The sequence below is a fragment of the Somniosus microcephalus genome, unplaced genomic scaffold (assembly GCF_052327205.1).
Source record: "Somniosus microcephalus isolate GS21.2 unplaced genomic scaffold, FLI_Smic_1.0 unresolved_chr7, whole genome shotgun sequence".
Taxonomy (NCBI): Eukaryota; Metazoa; Chordata; class Chondrichthyes; order Squaliformes; family Somniosidae; genus Somniosus; species Somniosus microcephalus.
Genome location: NW_028225185.1, coordinates 45,451,226 through 45,469,219, shown reverse-complemented (window position 1 = coordinate 45,469,219; position 17,994 = coordinate 45,451,226). Strand labels below are relative to the sequence as shown.

The following is a 17,994-nucleotide window of genomic DNA, read 5'->3' as shown; positions in this document are numbered from 1 at the left end:
CCTGGATCCCATGGGCTCTTACCTTCTTGACCAGTCTCCCATGCGGGACTTCGTCAAAAACCTTACTGAAGGTCTTCTTCCTCCAACCCCAGATTCCCCCACGCTAACAGTCCTGAAGATCACCTCTACTGGTCGGTCAACCCTCCAATAACGTACTTCCAAGCACAGACCAACACTGACGTACATGACAGCTGACATTCATAGAATCCTAGAAAGTTACAGCACGGAAGGAGGCCATTCCGGCCCATCGTGTCCGCGCCGGCCAACAAGGAGCTCTCCGGCCTAATCCCAGTTCCCAGCTCTTGCTCCGTAGCCCTGCAGGTTACAGCATCCCAAGTGCACATCCCAGTACTTTTTAAATGTGGTTCGGGTTCCTGCCTCTACCACCCTTTCAGGCAGTGAGTTCCAGACCCCCACAACCCTCTGGGTGAAGAAATTTCCCATCAAATCCCCTCTAAACCTTCCCCCAATTAATTTAAATCTGTGCCGCCTGGTTTTTGACCCCTCTGCTAAGGGAAATAGGTCCTTTCTATCCACTTTATTATCTAGGCCCCTCGTAATTTTATACACCTCAATAAGGTCTCCCCTCAGCCTCCTCTGTTCCAAGGAAAACAGACCCAGCCTATCCAGTCTCTGGTCACATTGCAGTGACCTTAGTTACAATACAACCACCCAGCAGACAAAGTCAGAATTGTAAACCGTGGAACATTTTATTGACTTATACAAATACCATGAACCAACGTGATCACCTAGGTGCCATCCCACGCTGCCTTTCTCCAGTGATCGCTCTGCTACCCTAGTGCTCCTACAAGCTGCTCCGGCCGTGGATTCAGCATGGGGGGGCTGGAAGGCTACTGTGACTCAGTCGGGGGGCTGGGGAGATGCTCATGGCCGGCGATCTCGAAGAGCTCGAGTACGAGGGGCCCGGACCGCGGACTGCAGGGTCCCCGCTGCCGCCGGGGCAGTCGGTGGTCCAGGAGGTGGCGCGGGAGCAGACGCACCGCCGCCGTCCCGAGAGAGGGCAGCGTGCGTCGCTCCCGCCGCGCCGTCGCCGTGGGCATGAGGCTCGGCACTGCCCCTGACCTGGGGGAGTGCGGACTGCAGGAGGTCGGTGACGCGACTGAAGCCCCGGTCGATGCGTCCCCCAAGTCTCTCCAAGCCGGAGGAGATGGTGCAGGCCAGGGCGTGAATGGCACCGGTTTGAGCCTCGACCAACGATGTCAGCGCTGGGGCCACGGGCTCCTGGACAGAGGGCCGGGCTGCAGCGTCCATAGAGCTGGCCACACGCTCCATCGTAGACTGAAGGGCGGTGATGCCTTGTGCCACAACGCCACACAATATGGAAGCGGACTCCTCCACGCTCTCCGACAGGGTGAGGCAGCTCCGGGGCAGGCTGTCCAAAGCCTCAAGCAACAGGTGATGCTCATGGAAAATCTTCCTTTTGAAAGCTGGGCCGCTGAAGTCTGCATCTTTGTCCTCTTCGGCGTAGCTAGGAGCCGAGCTTGCCCTCCGGCCATCCATCTCCTCCACTGTCCTTTCCACCATGGCCAGCTCCTGCTCGCTGTTGTTGAACAATTCGCCCTGCGTAGATCCTTCTGTCTGGCCATCTCTCCCAGCGGAGCTGCCGATTCCGGGGCTGGTGCACTGGAAGGACGGAGCTGGTGAGGGCGCATCCTCGATAAAGTGGTCCTCCTCCATCTCTTGCCCAGTGAGGTCCAAGTAATGGGACAGACCTGGAACAAAAGGGAGAGGGACAAGGGTCAGCGAGCACTGGGAAGGGTAGGCCTCAGCAGCACAAGGCAGCTCCAGGGTGAGCACGCGGCCTGTGCGCTGGCTTAAGAAGAGAGAGAGAGAGAGCAGACAAGAGAAATAGGAAGACACCCTGTAGGGCTTGGCTTCCAGCCTTGCCATTCTCGATGTATCTCCTGCTATTGGGCCCAATGATGTCCAGGGCTTCCTGCTCCATATGCGTGAGGTCCAGAATGGAGACCGGTCGTTCCCCGCTACTGGTCCTCTTCCGCGTTTTGCGAGCCAGCTTCTCCTGCAGAAAGAGTGGGAGCGAGTTAGTGTCAGGTCGCTGTATTGGGTCGTGCAAGAGGAGCGCGGCAGCTCCGTATAGTGCGGATCGCAACATTCGATGGAATCTGGAACAGTACCCATGGATTGGAGGGTAGCTAATGTTGCCCCACTATTCAAAAAAGGTGGTAGAGAGAAAACGGGGAATTATAGACCGGTAAGCCTGACATCGGTAGTGGGGAAAATGCTAGAGTCCATTATAAAAGATGTAATAGCAGAGCACTTGGAAAACAGTGACAGGATCGGACAAAGTCAACATGGATTTACAAAAGGTAAATCGTGCTTGACTAATCTACTGGAATTTTTTGATGTAACTGGTAGAATAGATAAGGGAGAACCAGTAGATGTGGTGCATTTGGACTTTCAGAAGGCTTTCGATAAGGTCCCGCATAAGAGGTTAGCGTGTAAAGTTAAGGCACATGGGCTTGGGGGCAAGGTATTGACTTGGATAGAGAACTGGTTGGCAGACAGAAAGCAAAGAGTTGGAATAAACGGGTCTTTTTACGAGTGGCAGGCAGTGACTAGTGGGGTACCGCAGGGATCGGTCCTTGGACCCCAGCTATTCACAATGGCCCAGAAATTCGGGTCCCAACGCGCGAGTGCGGACGGAGTACTCACGCGTGGACCCGATGGAAGTGCCGGAATCTTGCATGCACTACACATGCGCGGGAAACCGGCACTTCCGATCCTCTGAACCAAGGGGTTCAGAGGTCGAACGCGTGCGCGCGGGAGTCTGCGCGTGCACTTTGAACTTCCTTTTTTTTTCAGGTTTTAACGTGCGGGTAAGTCTGTACATTTTAGAAATGTAAAAAGCCGCCGTAAGGACTTCATTTTCAAAGGTAAGTGGTCAATTATTTAAAATTAAAAAAAAATTTCCACAGGTTTTTGACTTTTAAATACTTTAAAGCAAGTTTATTGTTAGCCCTGTTTTTTTATAAAATTATTTTTTTCAAAAATTTAAATTTTTGTTTAAAATAGTTATTTAATGTCATTTATAGTTTATTTACAAAGCGTGATTTTTTAAAAAATTTATTTGAAGGTAAAGTACAGTTTTACAGCCTCAGCATTTATACGTTTTGACAGGTCTATCTGTCAAGACTTAAGAATGGAGCATTCCCTGCTCCGATTGGCTGCCTGTTGCTCACGTGATCCCAGGGGACGCTTCGCACTAACTACGCCCCTGGGACACGCCAGCATAGCGCGCCGGCCTCTGGGACAGGCCTCGGAGAGGAATTCCACGCAGGCGAAGAGGTCAACTGCCGGCGCGCTAGGCAAGCGTAGGTCGGGGGCTTGCACCCCGCGGGAAGCCCCCGACCCGAATTTCTGGGCCAATATATATTAATGATCTGGACAAGGGAACTAGATGTAATATCTCCAAATTTGCAGATGACACAAAGCTGGGTGGGCGTGTGTGCTGTGGTGGCAGATGCAGTATAATGTGGGTAAATGTGAGGTTATCCACTTTGGTGGCAAAAACAGGAAGGCAGATTATTATCTGAATGGCAATAGATTGGGAGAAGGGGAAGTGCAACGAGACCTGGGTGTCCTTGTGCACCAGTCGCTGAAGGTAAGCATGCAGGTGCAGCAGGCCGTTAAGAAGGCAAATGGTATGTTGGCCTTCGTAGCGAGAGGGTTTGAGTACAGGAACAAGGATGTCTTGCTGCAGTTGTACAGGGTCTTGGTGAGACCACATCTCGAGTATTGTGTGCAGTTTTGGTCGCCTTATCTGAGGAAGGATGTTCTTGCCATGGAAGGAGTTCAGCGAAGATTCACCAGGCTGATACCTGGGATGGCAGGAATGACTTATGAGGAGAGATTGGGACGATTGGGCTTATACTCGCTGGAGTTTAGAAGAATGAGAGGGGATCTCAATGAAACTTATAAAATTCTGACAGGATTGGACACACTGGGTGCTGGAAGGATGTTCCCGATGGTCGGGGAGTCCAGAACCAGGGGTCACAGTCTAAGGATAAGTGGTAAGCCATTTAGGACTGAGATGAGGAGGAATTTCTTCACCCAGAGAGTGGTGAACCTGTGGAATTCTCTGCCACAGAGGGCGGTGGAGGCCAATTCATTAAATATATTCAAGAAGGAGTTGGATATATTTCTTACAGCTAAAGGGATCAAGGGATATGGGGAGAAGGCAGGGACAGGGTACGGAAATTGGATGATCAGCCATGATCTCATTGAATGGTGGAGCAGGCTCGAGGGTCCGAATGGCCTACTCCTGCTCCTATCTTCTATGTTCCTATGCAAGCAGGACGGGATGGCCACGGACAGAAAGTGGTCGCAGGGAGACATGTGAAAGAGAGAAAGACCTGCATTTATATAGCGCCTTTCATGACGTCCTAAAGCGCTTTACAGCCAATGAAGTACATTGTTTGAAGTGTGGCCACTGTTGTAATGTGGGAAACGCAGCAGCCAATTTGCGCACAGCAAGCTCCCACAAACAGCAATGAGATAACGACTAGATCATTGAGGGATAAATATTAGCCCCCAGGATACCAGAGAGAATTCCCCTGCACATAGCAGCAGAGTGGAAAGCTTACCAGCTGCTTGTGTCTATTGCGAGGGCCTCATAGGAACTAGGAGCAGGAGTCGGCCATTCGGCCCCTCGAGCCTGCTCCGCCATTCAATGAGATCATGGCTGATCATCGACCTCAACACCACTTTCCTCCCATATCCCTTAATTCCCTTAATATTCAAAAATCTATCGATCTCCGCCTTGAATATACTCAACGACTGAGCCTCTGGGGTAGAGAATTCCAAAGATTCACCGCCCTCTGAGTGAAGAAATTTCTCCTCATCTCAGTCCTCAATGGCCGACCCCTTATCCTGAGACTGTGACCCCTGGTTCTAGACTCCCCAGCCAGGGGGAAACAGCCTCTCAGCATCTACCCTTTCAAGCCCTGTAAGAATTTTATACATTTCAATAAGATCACCTCTCATTCTTCTAAACTCCAGAGAATATAGGCCTAGTCTACTCAATCTCTCCTCACAGGACAATCCCCCCATCCCAGGAACCAGTCTGGTGAACCTTCGCTGCACTCCCTCTATGGCAAGTATATCCTTCCTTAGGTAAGGAGACCAAAACTGTCCACAATACTCCAGGTGTGGTCTCACCAGGGCCCTATATAATTGCAGTAAGACGTCTTTACTCTTATACTCAAATCCTCTTGTAATAAAGGCCAACATACCATTTGCTTTCCTAATTGCTTGCTGTACCTGCATGTTAACTTTCAGTGATTCGTGTACAAGGACACCCAGGTCCCTCTGAACACCAACATTTCCCAATCTCTCACCATTTAAAAAATACTCTGCTTTTCTATTTTTCCTACCAAAGTGGATAACTTCACATTTCTCCACATTATATTCCATTTGCCATGTTCTTGCCCACTCACTTAGCCTGTCTATATCCCCTTGAAGCATCCTTGCATCCTCCTCACAACTTACATTCCCACCCAGCTTTGTATCATCAGCAAACTTGGATATATTACATTTGGTCCCCTCATCCAAATCATTGATGTAGATTGTGAATAGCTGAGGCCCAAGCACTGATCCTTGCGGTACCCCACTAGTTACAGCCTGCCAACCCGAAAAAGACCCATTAATCCTACTCTCTGTTTTCTGTCTTTCAACCAATCCTCAATCCATGCTAATAGATTACCCCCAATTCCATGAGCCCTAATTTTGTGTAACAACCTCTTGTGTGGCACCTTATCAAATGCTTTCTCAAAATCCAAATACACCACATCCACTGGCTCCCCCTTATCTACCCTGCTAGTTACATCCCCAAAATCCTCTGAACAGATTTGTCAAACACGATTTCCCTTCCATAAATCCGTGTTGACTCTGCCCAATCATGTTATGATTTTTTAAGTGCTCGGTTTACCACGTCCCTAAGAATAGATTCCAGCATTATCCCTACTACTGATGTCAGTCTAACTGGTCTACACAATCACAGAAATCTACGGCACAGGAGGAGGCCATTCGACCCACTGTGTCTGTGCCGACAAAGAGCTCTCCAGCCTCGTCCCACTTCCCAGCTCTCGGTCCGTAGTCCTGTGGGTTACAGCACTTCAAGTGCACATCCAAGTACTTATTAAATGTGGTGAGGGTCTCTGCCTCTCCCACCCTTTCAGGCAGTGAGTTCCAGACGCCCACCACCCTCTGGGTGAAAAATGTTCTCCTCAACTGCCCTCTAACCCTTCCACCAATTACTTTCAATCTGTGCCCCCTGGTTATTGACCTCTCTGCTAAGGGAAATAGGTCCTTCCTATCCACTCTATCTAGGCCCCTCATAATTTTATACACTTCAATTAAATCTCCCCTCAGCTTCTTCCGTTCCAAAGAAAACAACCCCAGCCTCTCCAATGTTTCCTCATAACTAATATTCTCCAATCCTGGCAACATCCTTGTAAATCTCCTCTGCACCCCCTCTAGTGCAATCACACCCTTCCTGTAATGTGGTGACCAGAACTGCACGCAGTACTCTAGCTGAGGCCTAACTAGTGTTTTATACAGTTCAAGCACAACCCCCCTGCTCTTATATTCTACACCTCAGCTAATAAAGGCAAGTATCCCGAATGCCTTCATAACCACCTTATCTACCTGTCCTGCTACCTTCAGGGATCTGTGGACCTGCACTCCAAGGTCTCTTTGTTCCTCTACACTACTCAGTGTCCTACCATTTAATGTGTATTCCCTTTCCTTGTTAGCCCTCCCCAAATGCATTACCTCACACTTCTCCGGATTGAATTCCATTTGCCACTGTTCTGCCCACCTCACCAGTCCATTGATATCTTCCTGCAGGGGTCAAAGGAGCAGGATAGTGAAACAGTTTGGGTGGAGGTAAGGAATAATAAGGGGAAAAAAACACTAGTGGGTGTAGTCTATAGGCCTCCGAACAGTTGCAACTCTGTTGGACGGAGTATTAATCAGGAAATAGTTGAGGCTTGTAATAAGGGAACAGCTATAATTATGGGGGATTTTAATTATCATATTAACTGGACAAATCAAATTGGGCAGAGCAGCCTTGAGGAAGAGTTCATTGAGTGTATTAGGGATGGGTTTCTTGAGCAGTATGTAACTGAACCGACCAGGGGGCAAGCAACCTTAGATTTGGTCCTGTGTAATGAGACAGGATTAATTAAAAATGTCCTAGTAAAGGATCCCCTTGGAATGAGTGACCATAACATGGTTGAGTTCCATATTCAATTAGAGGGTGAGAAGGTTGGATCTCAAACAAGCGTGCTGAGCTTGAATAAAGGAGACTATGAAGGTATGAGAGCAGAATTAATTAGAGTGGACTGGGAAAATAGATTAAAGGGTAAGACGGTACATGACCAGTGGTGTACATTTAAGGAGTTATTTTACAACTTCCAAAAAATATATATTCCACTGAGGAAAAAAGGGTGTAAAAGAAAAGATAGCCATCCGTGGCTAAGTAAAGTAATTAAGGATAGTATCCGACTAAAAACAAGGGCATATAAGGTAGCCAAATCTAGTGGGAGGATGGAAGATTGGGAAGTCTTTAAAAGACAGCAAAAAATAACAAAAAGATTGATTAAGAAAGGGAAGATAGATTATGAAAGTAAATTAGCAAAAAATATAAAAACAGACAGTAAAAGTTTCTATAGTTATATAAAAAGAAAAAGGGTGGCTAAAGTAAATGTTGGTCCCTTAGAGGATGAGACCGGGAAATTAATGGTGGGAAACATGGAGATGGCAAAAACACTGAACAATTATTTTGTATCAGTCTTTACAGTAGAGGACACTAAGAATATCCCAACACTGGACAAACAGGGGGCTCTAGGGGGGGAGGAACTAAATACGATTAAAATCACTAAGGAAGTGGTACTTGGTAAAATAATGGGACTCAAGGCGGATAAATCCCCTGGACCTGATGGCTTGCATCCCAGGGTCTTGAGGGAAGTGGCGGTGGGGATTGTGGATGCATTGGTAATAATTTTCCAAAACTCACTGGACTCAGCAAAGGTCCCGGCAGATTGGAAAACTGCTAATGTAACACCCTTATTTAAAAAGGGTAGTAGGCAGAAGGCTGGAAACTATAGACCTGTTAGCCTAACATCTGTGGTTGGTAAAATGTTAGAGTCCATTATTAAGGAGACAGTAACGGGACATTTGGATAAACATAATTTAATAGGGCAAACTCAGCATGGTTTCATGAAGGGGAAGTCATGTTTAACAAATTTGCTTGAGTTTTTTGAGGAAGTAACATACAGGGTGGATAAAGGGGATCCAGTGGACGTAGTGTATTTAGACTTCCAAAAGGCATTTGGCAAGGTGCCACACAAAAGATTATTGCTCAAGATAAAAAATCACGGGATTGGGGGTAATATTCTGGCGTGGGTGGAGGATTGGCTCTCTAACAGAAAGCAGAGAGTTGGGATAAATGGTTCGTTCTCAGATTGGCAACCAGTAACTAGTGGTGTTCCGCAGGGGTCAGTGCTGGGTCCCCAACTCTTTACAATCTATATTAACGATTTGGAGGAGGGGACCGAGTGTAACATATCAAAGTTTGCAGATGATACAAAGATGGGAGGGAAAGTAGTGAGTGAGGAGGACATAAAAAACCTGCAAAGGGACATAGACAGGCTAAGTAAGTGGGCAGAGATTTGGCAGATGGAATACAATACTGGAAAGTGTGAGGTTATGCACTTTGGCAGGAAAAATCATAGAGCAAGTTATTATCTTAATGGCAAGAAACTGGAAAGTACTGTAGTACAAAGGGATCTGGGGGTCCTGGTGCACGAAACTCAAAAGGTTAGTATGCAGGTGCAGCAAGTGATTAAGAAGGCCAATGGAATGTTGGCTTTTATTGCTAGGGGGTTGGAATATAAAAACAGGGAGGTATTGCTGCAGTTGTACAAGGTATTGGTGAGGCCGCACCTGGAATACTGCATACAGTTTTGGTGTCCATACTTAAGAAAAGACATACTTGCTCTCGAGTCAGTACAAAGAAGGTTCACTCGGTTAATCCCGGGGATGAGGGGGTGGTCATATGAGGAGAGGTTGAGCAGATTGGGACTCTACTCATTGGAGTTCAGAAGAATGAGAGGCGATCTTATTGAAACATATAAGATTGTGAAGGGGCTTGATCGGGTGGATGCGGTGAGGATGTTCCCAATGATGGGAGAAACTAGAACTAGGGGGCATAATCTTAAAATAAGGGGCTGCTCATTCAAAACTGAGATGAGGAGAAACTTCTTCACTCAGAGGGTGGTAGGTTTGTGGAATTTGCTGCCCCAGAAAGCTGTGGAAGCTACATCATTAAATAAATTTAAAACAGAAATAGATAGTTTCCTAGAAGTAAAGGGAATAAAGGGTTACGGGGAGCGGGCAGGAAATTGGACATGAGTCTGGGTTCGGAATGGTCATGGCCCTGTGGGTAGTGGAGCGGGCCCAGGGGCCGTGTAGCCTTGTTCTGCTCCTACTGTGTTCTAATTCTGTTAGATTTCAGGAGATGGTTTTATTCCTGTTCCTGGCTGGGGTGGAGATCGCCTTTACAGAAGGTAAGTACTGTAGAAAATATAGGGACAGAGTGATCTCCTGGAAGAATTTCGATCGCCTAGATGGGTCGGAGAGGAATTTCCCAGATTTTTTTCTCCCAAATTGGCCATTGGGTCTTTATCTGGTTTTTCGCCTCTCCCGGGAGATCACATGGGTTCGGGTGGATGCAGAGTGATAGAAGATTTGAGGTTAGGATCAGATCAGCCATGATCTTATTGAATGGTGGAGCAGGCTCGAGGGGCCGATTGGCCTACTCCTGCTCCTATTTCTTATGTTCTTATGTTCTTAGTCTGCAGCTTTCTTCCTCACTATCAACCACACGGCCAATTTTAGTGTCATCTGCAAACTTCTTAATCATGCCCCTACGTTGAAGAATAAATCATTGATATATACCACAAGGACCCAGTACTGAGCCCTGCGGAACCCCACTGGAAACAGACTTCCAGTCACAAAAACACCCGTCGACCATTACCCTCTGCTTCCTGCCACCGAGCCAGTTTTGGATCCAACTTGACACTTTCCCTTCGATCCCATGGGCTTTTAGTTTTCTGACCAGTCTGCAATGTGGAACCTTGCCAAACGCCTGGGTAAAAACCATGTAGATTCCATCAAACGCGCTACTCTTATCGACCCTCCTTGTTACCACCTCAAAAAATTCAGTCGAGTTAGTCAGACACGACCTTCCCTTAACAAATCCATGCTGACTGTCCCTGATTAATCTGTGCCTTTCTAAATGACGATTAATACTGTCCCTCAGAATTGTTTCCAATAATTTTCCCACCACCGAGGTTAGGCTGACGGGCCTGTAATTACTCGGTCTATCCCTTTCTCCCTTTTTAAACAACGGTACAATGTTAGCAGTCCTCCAGTCCTCCGGCACCACGCCTGTAGCCAGAGAGGATTGGAAAATGATGGTCAGAGTCTCCACTATTTCCTGCCTTCCTTCTCTTAACAGCCTGGGATACATTTCATCCGGCCCTGACAATTTATCTACTTTCAAAGATGCTAAACCCCTCAATATTTCCTCTCTCACTGTGTTTATCTCATCTAATATTTCACACTCCTCAACTACAATGTCTGCATCGTTCCTCTCTTTTGTGACGAGACGCAAAGTATTCATTAAGAACCATACCCACATCTTTCCCCTCCTCACACAGGTGACCTTTTTGGTCTCTAATAGGCCTGACTCTTTCTTTAGTTATCCTCTTGCTCTTTCTGTATTTATAAAACATCTTTGGGTTTTCCTTGATTTTACTTGCCAATATTTTTTCATGCCCTCTCTTTGCTTTCCTAATTTCCTTTTTAATTTCACCCCTGCGCTTTCTATACTCCTCTCGGCTTTCTGCAGTATTGAGTCCTCGGTATCTGACATAAGCTTCCCTTTTTTGCCTTATCCTACCCTGTATGCCCCTTGACATCCAGGGGAGCTCTAGATTTGTTAGTCCCACCCTTTTTCTTTGTGGGAAAATACTTGCTCTGAACCCTCACTATCTCCTCCTTGAACGCCTCGATAGTAATCTGGGATGTAATGCTTAAGTTATCCACCAGATGGAGACAAATATTAAGGGATCATATTTACCAGTATTAAGGTAATGTCCTGGCACACCACTTATTAAGGTAGTGGCATTGCATTCTGGGTATGACTCAGAGGTTGATCCTCCATTTTGGCACCGTGAAGTAAGAAATCTGTATCTTGCTGGCAGCCTGTAAAAGCTATTTTCTCTGCTACATATGTATAATTAAACAGTTGGGTTTTGGTTCCTGAAGTCTGGCTTATCTCAGTTTCTGACCTTACCACTCGGACACCACAGCCTCCCACTGCTCTGACACTGATTTACCTTCTAGTAGCTGTTTCCAGTCCACTTTTGCTAAATCACATCTCAGCTTAGTAAAATTGGCCTTTCCCCAATCGAGAACTTTTACTCCTGGTCTATCCTTGTCCTTTTCCATAACTACGCTAAATCTAACTGAATTATGATCACTACTACCAAAATGCTCTCCCACTATTACCCCTTCCACCTGCCCAGCTTCATTCCCTAAAACTAAGTCCAGAACCGCCCCCTCTCTTCTTGGGCTTGCTACGTACTGGCTAAAGTTCTCCTGAATGGATTTTAATAATTCTGCACCCTCTAAACCTTTTACACTGATTCTATCCCAGTTAATATTAGGGTAGTTGAAATCCCCTACTATTACTGTCCTACTGTTTTTGCCTACATATTTGCTCTTCTATCTTCCTCCGACTCCCAGCAGTGTATTTTCCCCTTTATTTGGTCTTCAGTTCAACCCATATGGCCTCATCTGATGATCCTTCTAACATATCATCCCTCCTCACAGCTGTAATTGTTTCGTTAAACACCTATCTCGTCTGAAAACCCTGTAACCAGGAATGTTGAGCTGCCGTCCCTCCCCTTCGTTCAACTATGTTTCAGTGCTAGCTATGACATCATACTTCCACCTGTCTATCTGTGCCCTCAGCTCATCCGCATTGTTCACTCGACACCTTGCGTTGAAGTATATACCATCAAACCCTTTGTAGTCCTTTTTCTAGCTTTTGTTTCCTCTGTTAACTCATTGAAACGTATAAAATTCTGACCGGGCTCGACAGACTGGATGCAGGGAGGATGTTTCCCCTGGCTGGGGGGGTCTAGAACGAGGGGTCACAGTCTCAGGATACGGGGTGAGATATTTAGGACAGAAATGAGGAGAAATGTCTTCACTCAGAGAGTGGTGAACCTGTGGAATTCTCTACCACAGAAGGCTGTGGAGGCCAAATCACTGAATATATTTAAGAAGGAGATAGATAGATTACTAGACACATTGAAACATAGAAACATAGAAGATAGGAGCAGGAGTAGGCCATTCGGCCCCTCAAGCCTGCTCCGCCATTCAATGAGATCATGGTTGATCATCCAAATTCAGTACCCTGTCCCTGCTTTCTCCCCATATCCCTTGATCCCTTTAGCCTTAAGAAATATATCCAACTCCTTCTTGAATATATTTAATGAATTGGCCTCTACTGCCTTCTGTGGTAGAGAATTCCACAGGTTCACCACTCTCTGGGTGAAGAAATTCCTCCTCATCTCTGTCCTAAATGGCTTACCCCTTATCCTTAGACTGTGACCCCTGGTTCTGGACTCCCTGACCATCGAGAACATCCTTCCTGCATCTAGTCTGTCCAGTCCTGTCAGAATTTTATAAGTTTCAATGAGATCCCCTCTCATTCTTCTAAACTCCAGTGAGTATAAGCCCAATCGACCCAATCTCTCCTCATACGTCATTCCTGCCATCCCAGGCATCAGCCTGGTGAATCTTCGTTGCACTCCCTCCATGGCAAGAACATCCTTCCTCAGGTAAGGTGACCAAAACTGCACACAATACTCAAGATGTGGTCTCACCAAGGCCCTGTACAATTGCAGCAAGACATCCTTGTTCCTGTACTCAAACCCTCTCGCTACGAAGGCCAACATACCATTTGCCTTCTTAACCGCCTGCTGCACCTGCATGCTTACCTTCAGCAACTGGTGCACAAGGACACCCAGGTCTCGTTGCACTTCCCCTTCTCCCAATCTATTGCCATTCAAATAATAATCTGCCTTCCTGTTTTTGACACCTCGCATTTATCCACGTTATATTGCATCTGCCATGCTTCTGCCCAATCACCCAACCTGTCCAAATCATCCTGGAGTTTCTCGGCATCCTCCTCACAGCACACACGCCCACCCAGCTTTGTGTCGTCTGCAAACTTGGAGATATTACATCTAGTTCCCTCGTCTAGATCATTAATATATATTGTGAATAGCTGGGGTCCAAGGAACAATCCCTGCGGTACCCCACTAGTCACTGCCTGCCACTTGGAAAAAGACCCGTTTATTCCCACTCTTTGCTTTCTGTCTGCCAACCAGTTCTCTGCCACAGAAGGCGGTGGAGGCCAGTTTATTAAGTATATTCAAGAAAGAGTTGGATATATTTCTTAAGGCTAAAGGGATCAAGGGATATGGGGAGAAGGCAGGGACAGGGTACTGAATTTGGATGATCAGCCATGATCTCATTGAATGGCGGAGCAGGCTCGAAGGGCCGAATGGCTTACTCCTGCTCCTATCTTCTATGTTTCTATCCAAGTCGACACAAAAGACATCAAGGGGTATGGAGAGAGAGCGGGAATATGGTACTGAGATAGAGGATCAGCCATGATCATATTGAATGGCGGAGCAGGCTCGAAGGGCCGAATGGCCTACTCCTGCTCCTATTTTTCTATGTTCTATGTTTCTATGCCTTCCAAACTCACTTACTAATTTACTGCCTTCCATTTCCAGCTTTGCTTCTCTTCCTTGTGAATCCACTCTCAGGTTCCCACCCCCCTGCCAAGCCAGTTCTAAACCCTCCTCAACAACATGAGCAAACCTCCCCGCGAGGATATTGGTCCCGTACCCGTTAGGGTGCAACCCGTCCGGCTTCTGCAGGTCCCACCTCCCCCAGAACCAGTCCCAATGCCTCAGGAACCGAAAGCCCTCCCTCCTGCACCATCTCTCCAAGCCACTCATTCACCTTCTCAATCCTCCGATTTCTGTCGTCACGAGATAGATTAGAGCATTTTCCTACTACTGATGTCAGGCTAACTGGCCTGTCGTTCCCCGTTTTCTCTCTCCCTCCTTTCTTGAGTAGCGGGGTTACATTTGCTACCTTCTGCTGGGACCGTTCTAGAATCTAGGAAAGTCTGGAAGGTCAGAACCCAATGCATCCGCTATCTCTGTAACAACCTCTTTTAAAACACTAGAATGTAGACAATCAGGTAGAGGGGAATTTATAGGCTTTTAGTCCCATTAATTTCTTCACTACTCTATCTTTACTAATACTAATTTCTTTAAGTTCCTCATTCTCACCAGACCCTTGGTTCCCCACCATTTCCGAAATGTTTTTCTCTTATTCTGCGAAGACAGATACCAAGTACAGGAAACTCTTTGGTATCCGGCACCGACGGGACCTGGATGGTGCCGGGTGATTAAAAATTCCGGAGGACGGAGAGGATTATCTCCCAAGGCTATTTTTAACAAACAAAAATAAAACAATCAAGAAATGTGCAGTGTACAGTAAATGGACTCCCGACAGCGCCAAGAAGCCGAGTAGTGGCAGTTTGGAGAACTACCCCCACTGACTAACTCGGCCACTGCGGGAGACTCGGACTCGGCAACATGGCCGGTTATTGAGGCGTTGTTTTCGGAGTATGAATTTTGCCGGTTAATAGAGAATTAGGTGCCATTTAAACGAGAGTTTCCTGTATTTGTTTAATGTCTCTTCCATTTCCTTATTCCCCATTATAATTTCTCCTGTCTGTCTGCAAGGGGCCCAAGTTTACTTTCGCTAATCTCTTCCTTTTCACATACCTATAGAAGCTTTTGCAATCTGTTTTTATGTCTCTCGCTAGTTTACTCTCCTATTCTATTTTCTCTCTCCTCATCAATTTCTTGGTCCTCCTTTACTGAATTCTAAAATCCTCCCAATCTTCAGACTTACTATTCTATCTGACAACATTATAAGCCTCTCCCTCTGATCTAATACTGTCTTTAACTTCGCTTGTTAAACCAAATTTGGTTAGCCCAGTCTATATGAAAATCAAAGTCCCCCATGAGTACCTGTCAGCTGCCCCTCCAATGTCCTGATTTACACCGTGACAAAACCACAACTGCTGTTTGGGGGCCTATAAACTACTCCCACCAGTGTTTTCTGCCCCTTGTTGTTTCTACAGCTTGTGTTCCCGAGCTAAGATCTTTCCTCGCTGCTGTCTTTATCCCAGCCTTTATTATAGTACTGTATTGAGATAGAGGATGCATCGCAAAAGGTTACTACGCAGGTACAGCAAGTAATTAGGAAAGCTAATAGAATGTTATTGTTTATTGCGAGGGGGAATTGAATACAAAAGTAGGGAGGTTATGCTTCAGTTATACAAGGGCATTGGGGAGACCACATCTGGAGTACAGTAGACTATCCTTTATCCGCACTTCTGAAAACCGAAAACCTCTGAAAACCGAAAGTTTTTTGTGGAGCGTAAGTCATGCGTACAACATAACCCGAGTGGCGCCAAACATGACCCGACGCGGCCGATGCTTTTCTGACCTGATTTGCGGGCCAGCTTAGCGTAGGAGTCAGCCGATATCCGGCTTTCCCACAACTGGCAGCGGCAGTCGAGCTCCAGACCCCCGCTAAGTCAAGGAATTCAGATACGGAGCAGGGGGAGCTGTAAACAGACTCTGAGCGGCAGCACAGAGAAGCAGGAAGGGGAATGGGACACGAAGCAGGGGGAGCTGTAAACAGACTGGGAGCGGCAGCACAGAGAAGCAGGAAGGGGAATGGGACACGGAGCAGGGGGAGCTGTAAACAGACTGGGAGCGGCAGCACAGAGAAGCAGGAAGGGGAATGGGACACGGAGCAGGGGGAGCTGTAAACAGACTGGGAGCGGCAGCACAGAGAAGCAGGAAGGGGAATGGGACACGGAGCAGGGGGAGCTGTAAACAGACTGGGAGCGGCAGCACAGAGAAGCAGGAAGGGGAATGGGACACGGAGCAGGGGGAGCTGTAAACAGACTGGGAGCGGCAGCACAGAGAAGCAGGAAGGGGAATGGGATACGGAGCAGGGGGAGATGTAAACAGACTGGGAGCGGCAGCACAGAGAAGCAGGAAGGGGAATGGGATACGGAGCAGGGGGAGATGTAAACAGACTGGGAGCGGCAGCACAGAGAAGCAGGAAGGGGAATGAGACACGGAACAGTCGCAAGAGGTAGCCTGAACTTTTTAAATTTATATTAAATACAAATACTAATTACCAAATTAATTTAATGTTCAGAGTTTCCCAGTCTGAAATAATACCTTCTGAAATCCGAAAATTTCCGAAAACCGAAACACAGCTGGTCCCAAGGTTTTCGGATAAGGGACAGTCAACCTGTACTGTGTACAGTATTGGTCTCCTTATTTAAAGAAGGATGTAAATGCGTTGGAAGCAGTTCAGAGAAGGTTTACTAGACTAATACCTGGAATGGGCGGGTTGTCTTATGAGGAAAGGTTGGACAGGCTAGGCTTGTATCCACTGGAGTTTAGAAGAGTAAGAGGTGATTTGATTGAAACATAGAAGATCCTGAGGGGTCTGGACAGGGTGGATGTGGAGAGGATGTTTCCTCTTGTGAGAGAATCTAGAACTAGGGGTCACTGTTTAAAAATAAGGGGTCGCCCATTTAAGACAGAGATGAGGAGAAATCTTTTCTCACAGAGGGTGGTGAGACTTTGGAACTCTCTTCCTCAGAGGGCAGTGGAAGCAGAGTCTTTGAATATTTTTAAGACAGAGGTAGATAGAGTCTTGATGAGCAAGGAGGTGAAAGGTTATCGGGGGTAGGCGGGATTGTGGAGTCATCGGATCAGCCATGATCTTATTGAATGGCGGAGCAGGCGCGAGGGGCCGAGTGGCCGACTCCTGCTCCTAGTCCGTATTATCAGGGCTAACCCTTTTCCATTCTCCTATCTGTTCTAAAAGTTAAGTATCCTGGAATATTTAGTTCCCAATATTGGTCCCTCTGCAGCCACGTCCCCATAATAGCCACTAGATCAAACCTATTTATTTCTATCTGTGCTATTAACTCATCTATTTTGTTGCAATTTTTTTTTGTTTTATTCGCTCCTGGGATGTGGGCGTCGCTGGCAAGGCCCAGCATTTATTGCCCATCCCTAATTGCCCTTGAGAAGGTGGTGGTGAGCCGCCTTCTTGAACCGTTGCAGTCCGTGTGGTGAAGGTGCTCCCACAGTGCTGTTAGCGAGGGAGTTCCAGGATTTTGACCCAGCGACGATGAAGGAACGGCCGACATATTTCCAAGTCAGGATGGTGTATGACTGGGAGGGGAACTTGGAGGTGCTGGTGTTCCCATGCACCTGCTGCCCTTGTCCTTCTAGGTGGAAGAGGTCGCGGGTTTGGGAGGTGGTGCCGAAGAAGCCTTGGCGAGTTGCTGCAGTGCATCTTGTAGATGGTTCACACTGCAGCCACGGTGCGCCGGTGGTGGAGGGAGTGAATGTTTAAGGTGGTGGATGGGGTGCCAATCAAGTGGGCTGCTTTGTCCTGGATGGTGTCGAGCTTCTTGAGTGTTGTTGGAGCTGCACTCATCCAGGCAAGTGGAGAGTATTCCATCACACTCCTGACTTGTACATGGCTGATTACCTGACCATGGTAAAGGACAGCAAACTGAGAAAAATCTTGACAATGTACAGACTTAGTGAACATAGCCTGGCGATCGAAAAAGGTAGACACAGGCAGACCCGGCTACCAAGAGAGGACAGGATATGCTGTCACTGCAGTCAGGGAATGGTGGAGACAGAGATGCACTTCCTCACAGCTTGTAGAAAGTATCAG

The 17,994-nt window shown here is 47.1% G+C and overlaps 1 protein-coding gene across 1 annotated transcript in view; it reads right to left on the bottom strand.

Annotated features, from left to right (window-relative positions):
* Positions 1-685: 685 nt before the first annotated feature.
* Positions 686-17,994, bottom strand: part of LOC147086874 (uncharacterized) — a 47,349-nt gene continuing 30,040 nt past the window's right edge. The window contains exons 2-3 of the mRNA XM_085978386.1: positions 1,909-2,041; positions 686-1,733 (exon numbers count right to left, since the gene is read on the bottom strand). Coding sequence (XP_085834512.1) covers positions 886-1,733; positions 1,909-2,041 — 981 coding nt within the window. The 3' untranslated portion in view covers positions 686-885. The remainder of the gene's footprint in view (positions 1,734-1,908; positions 2,042-17,994) is intronic.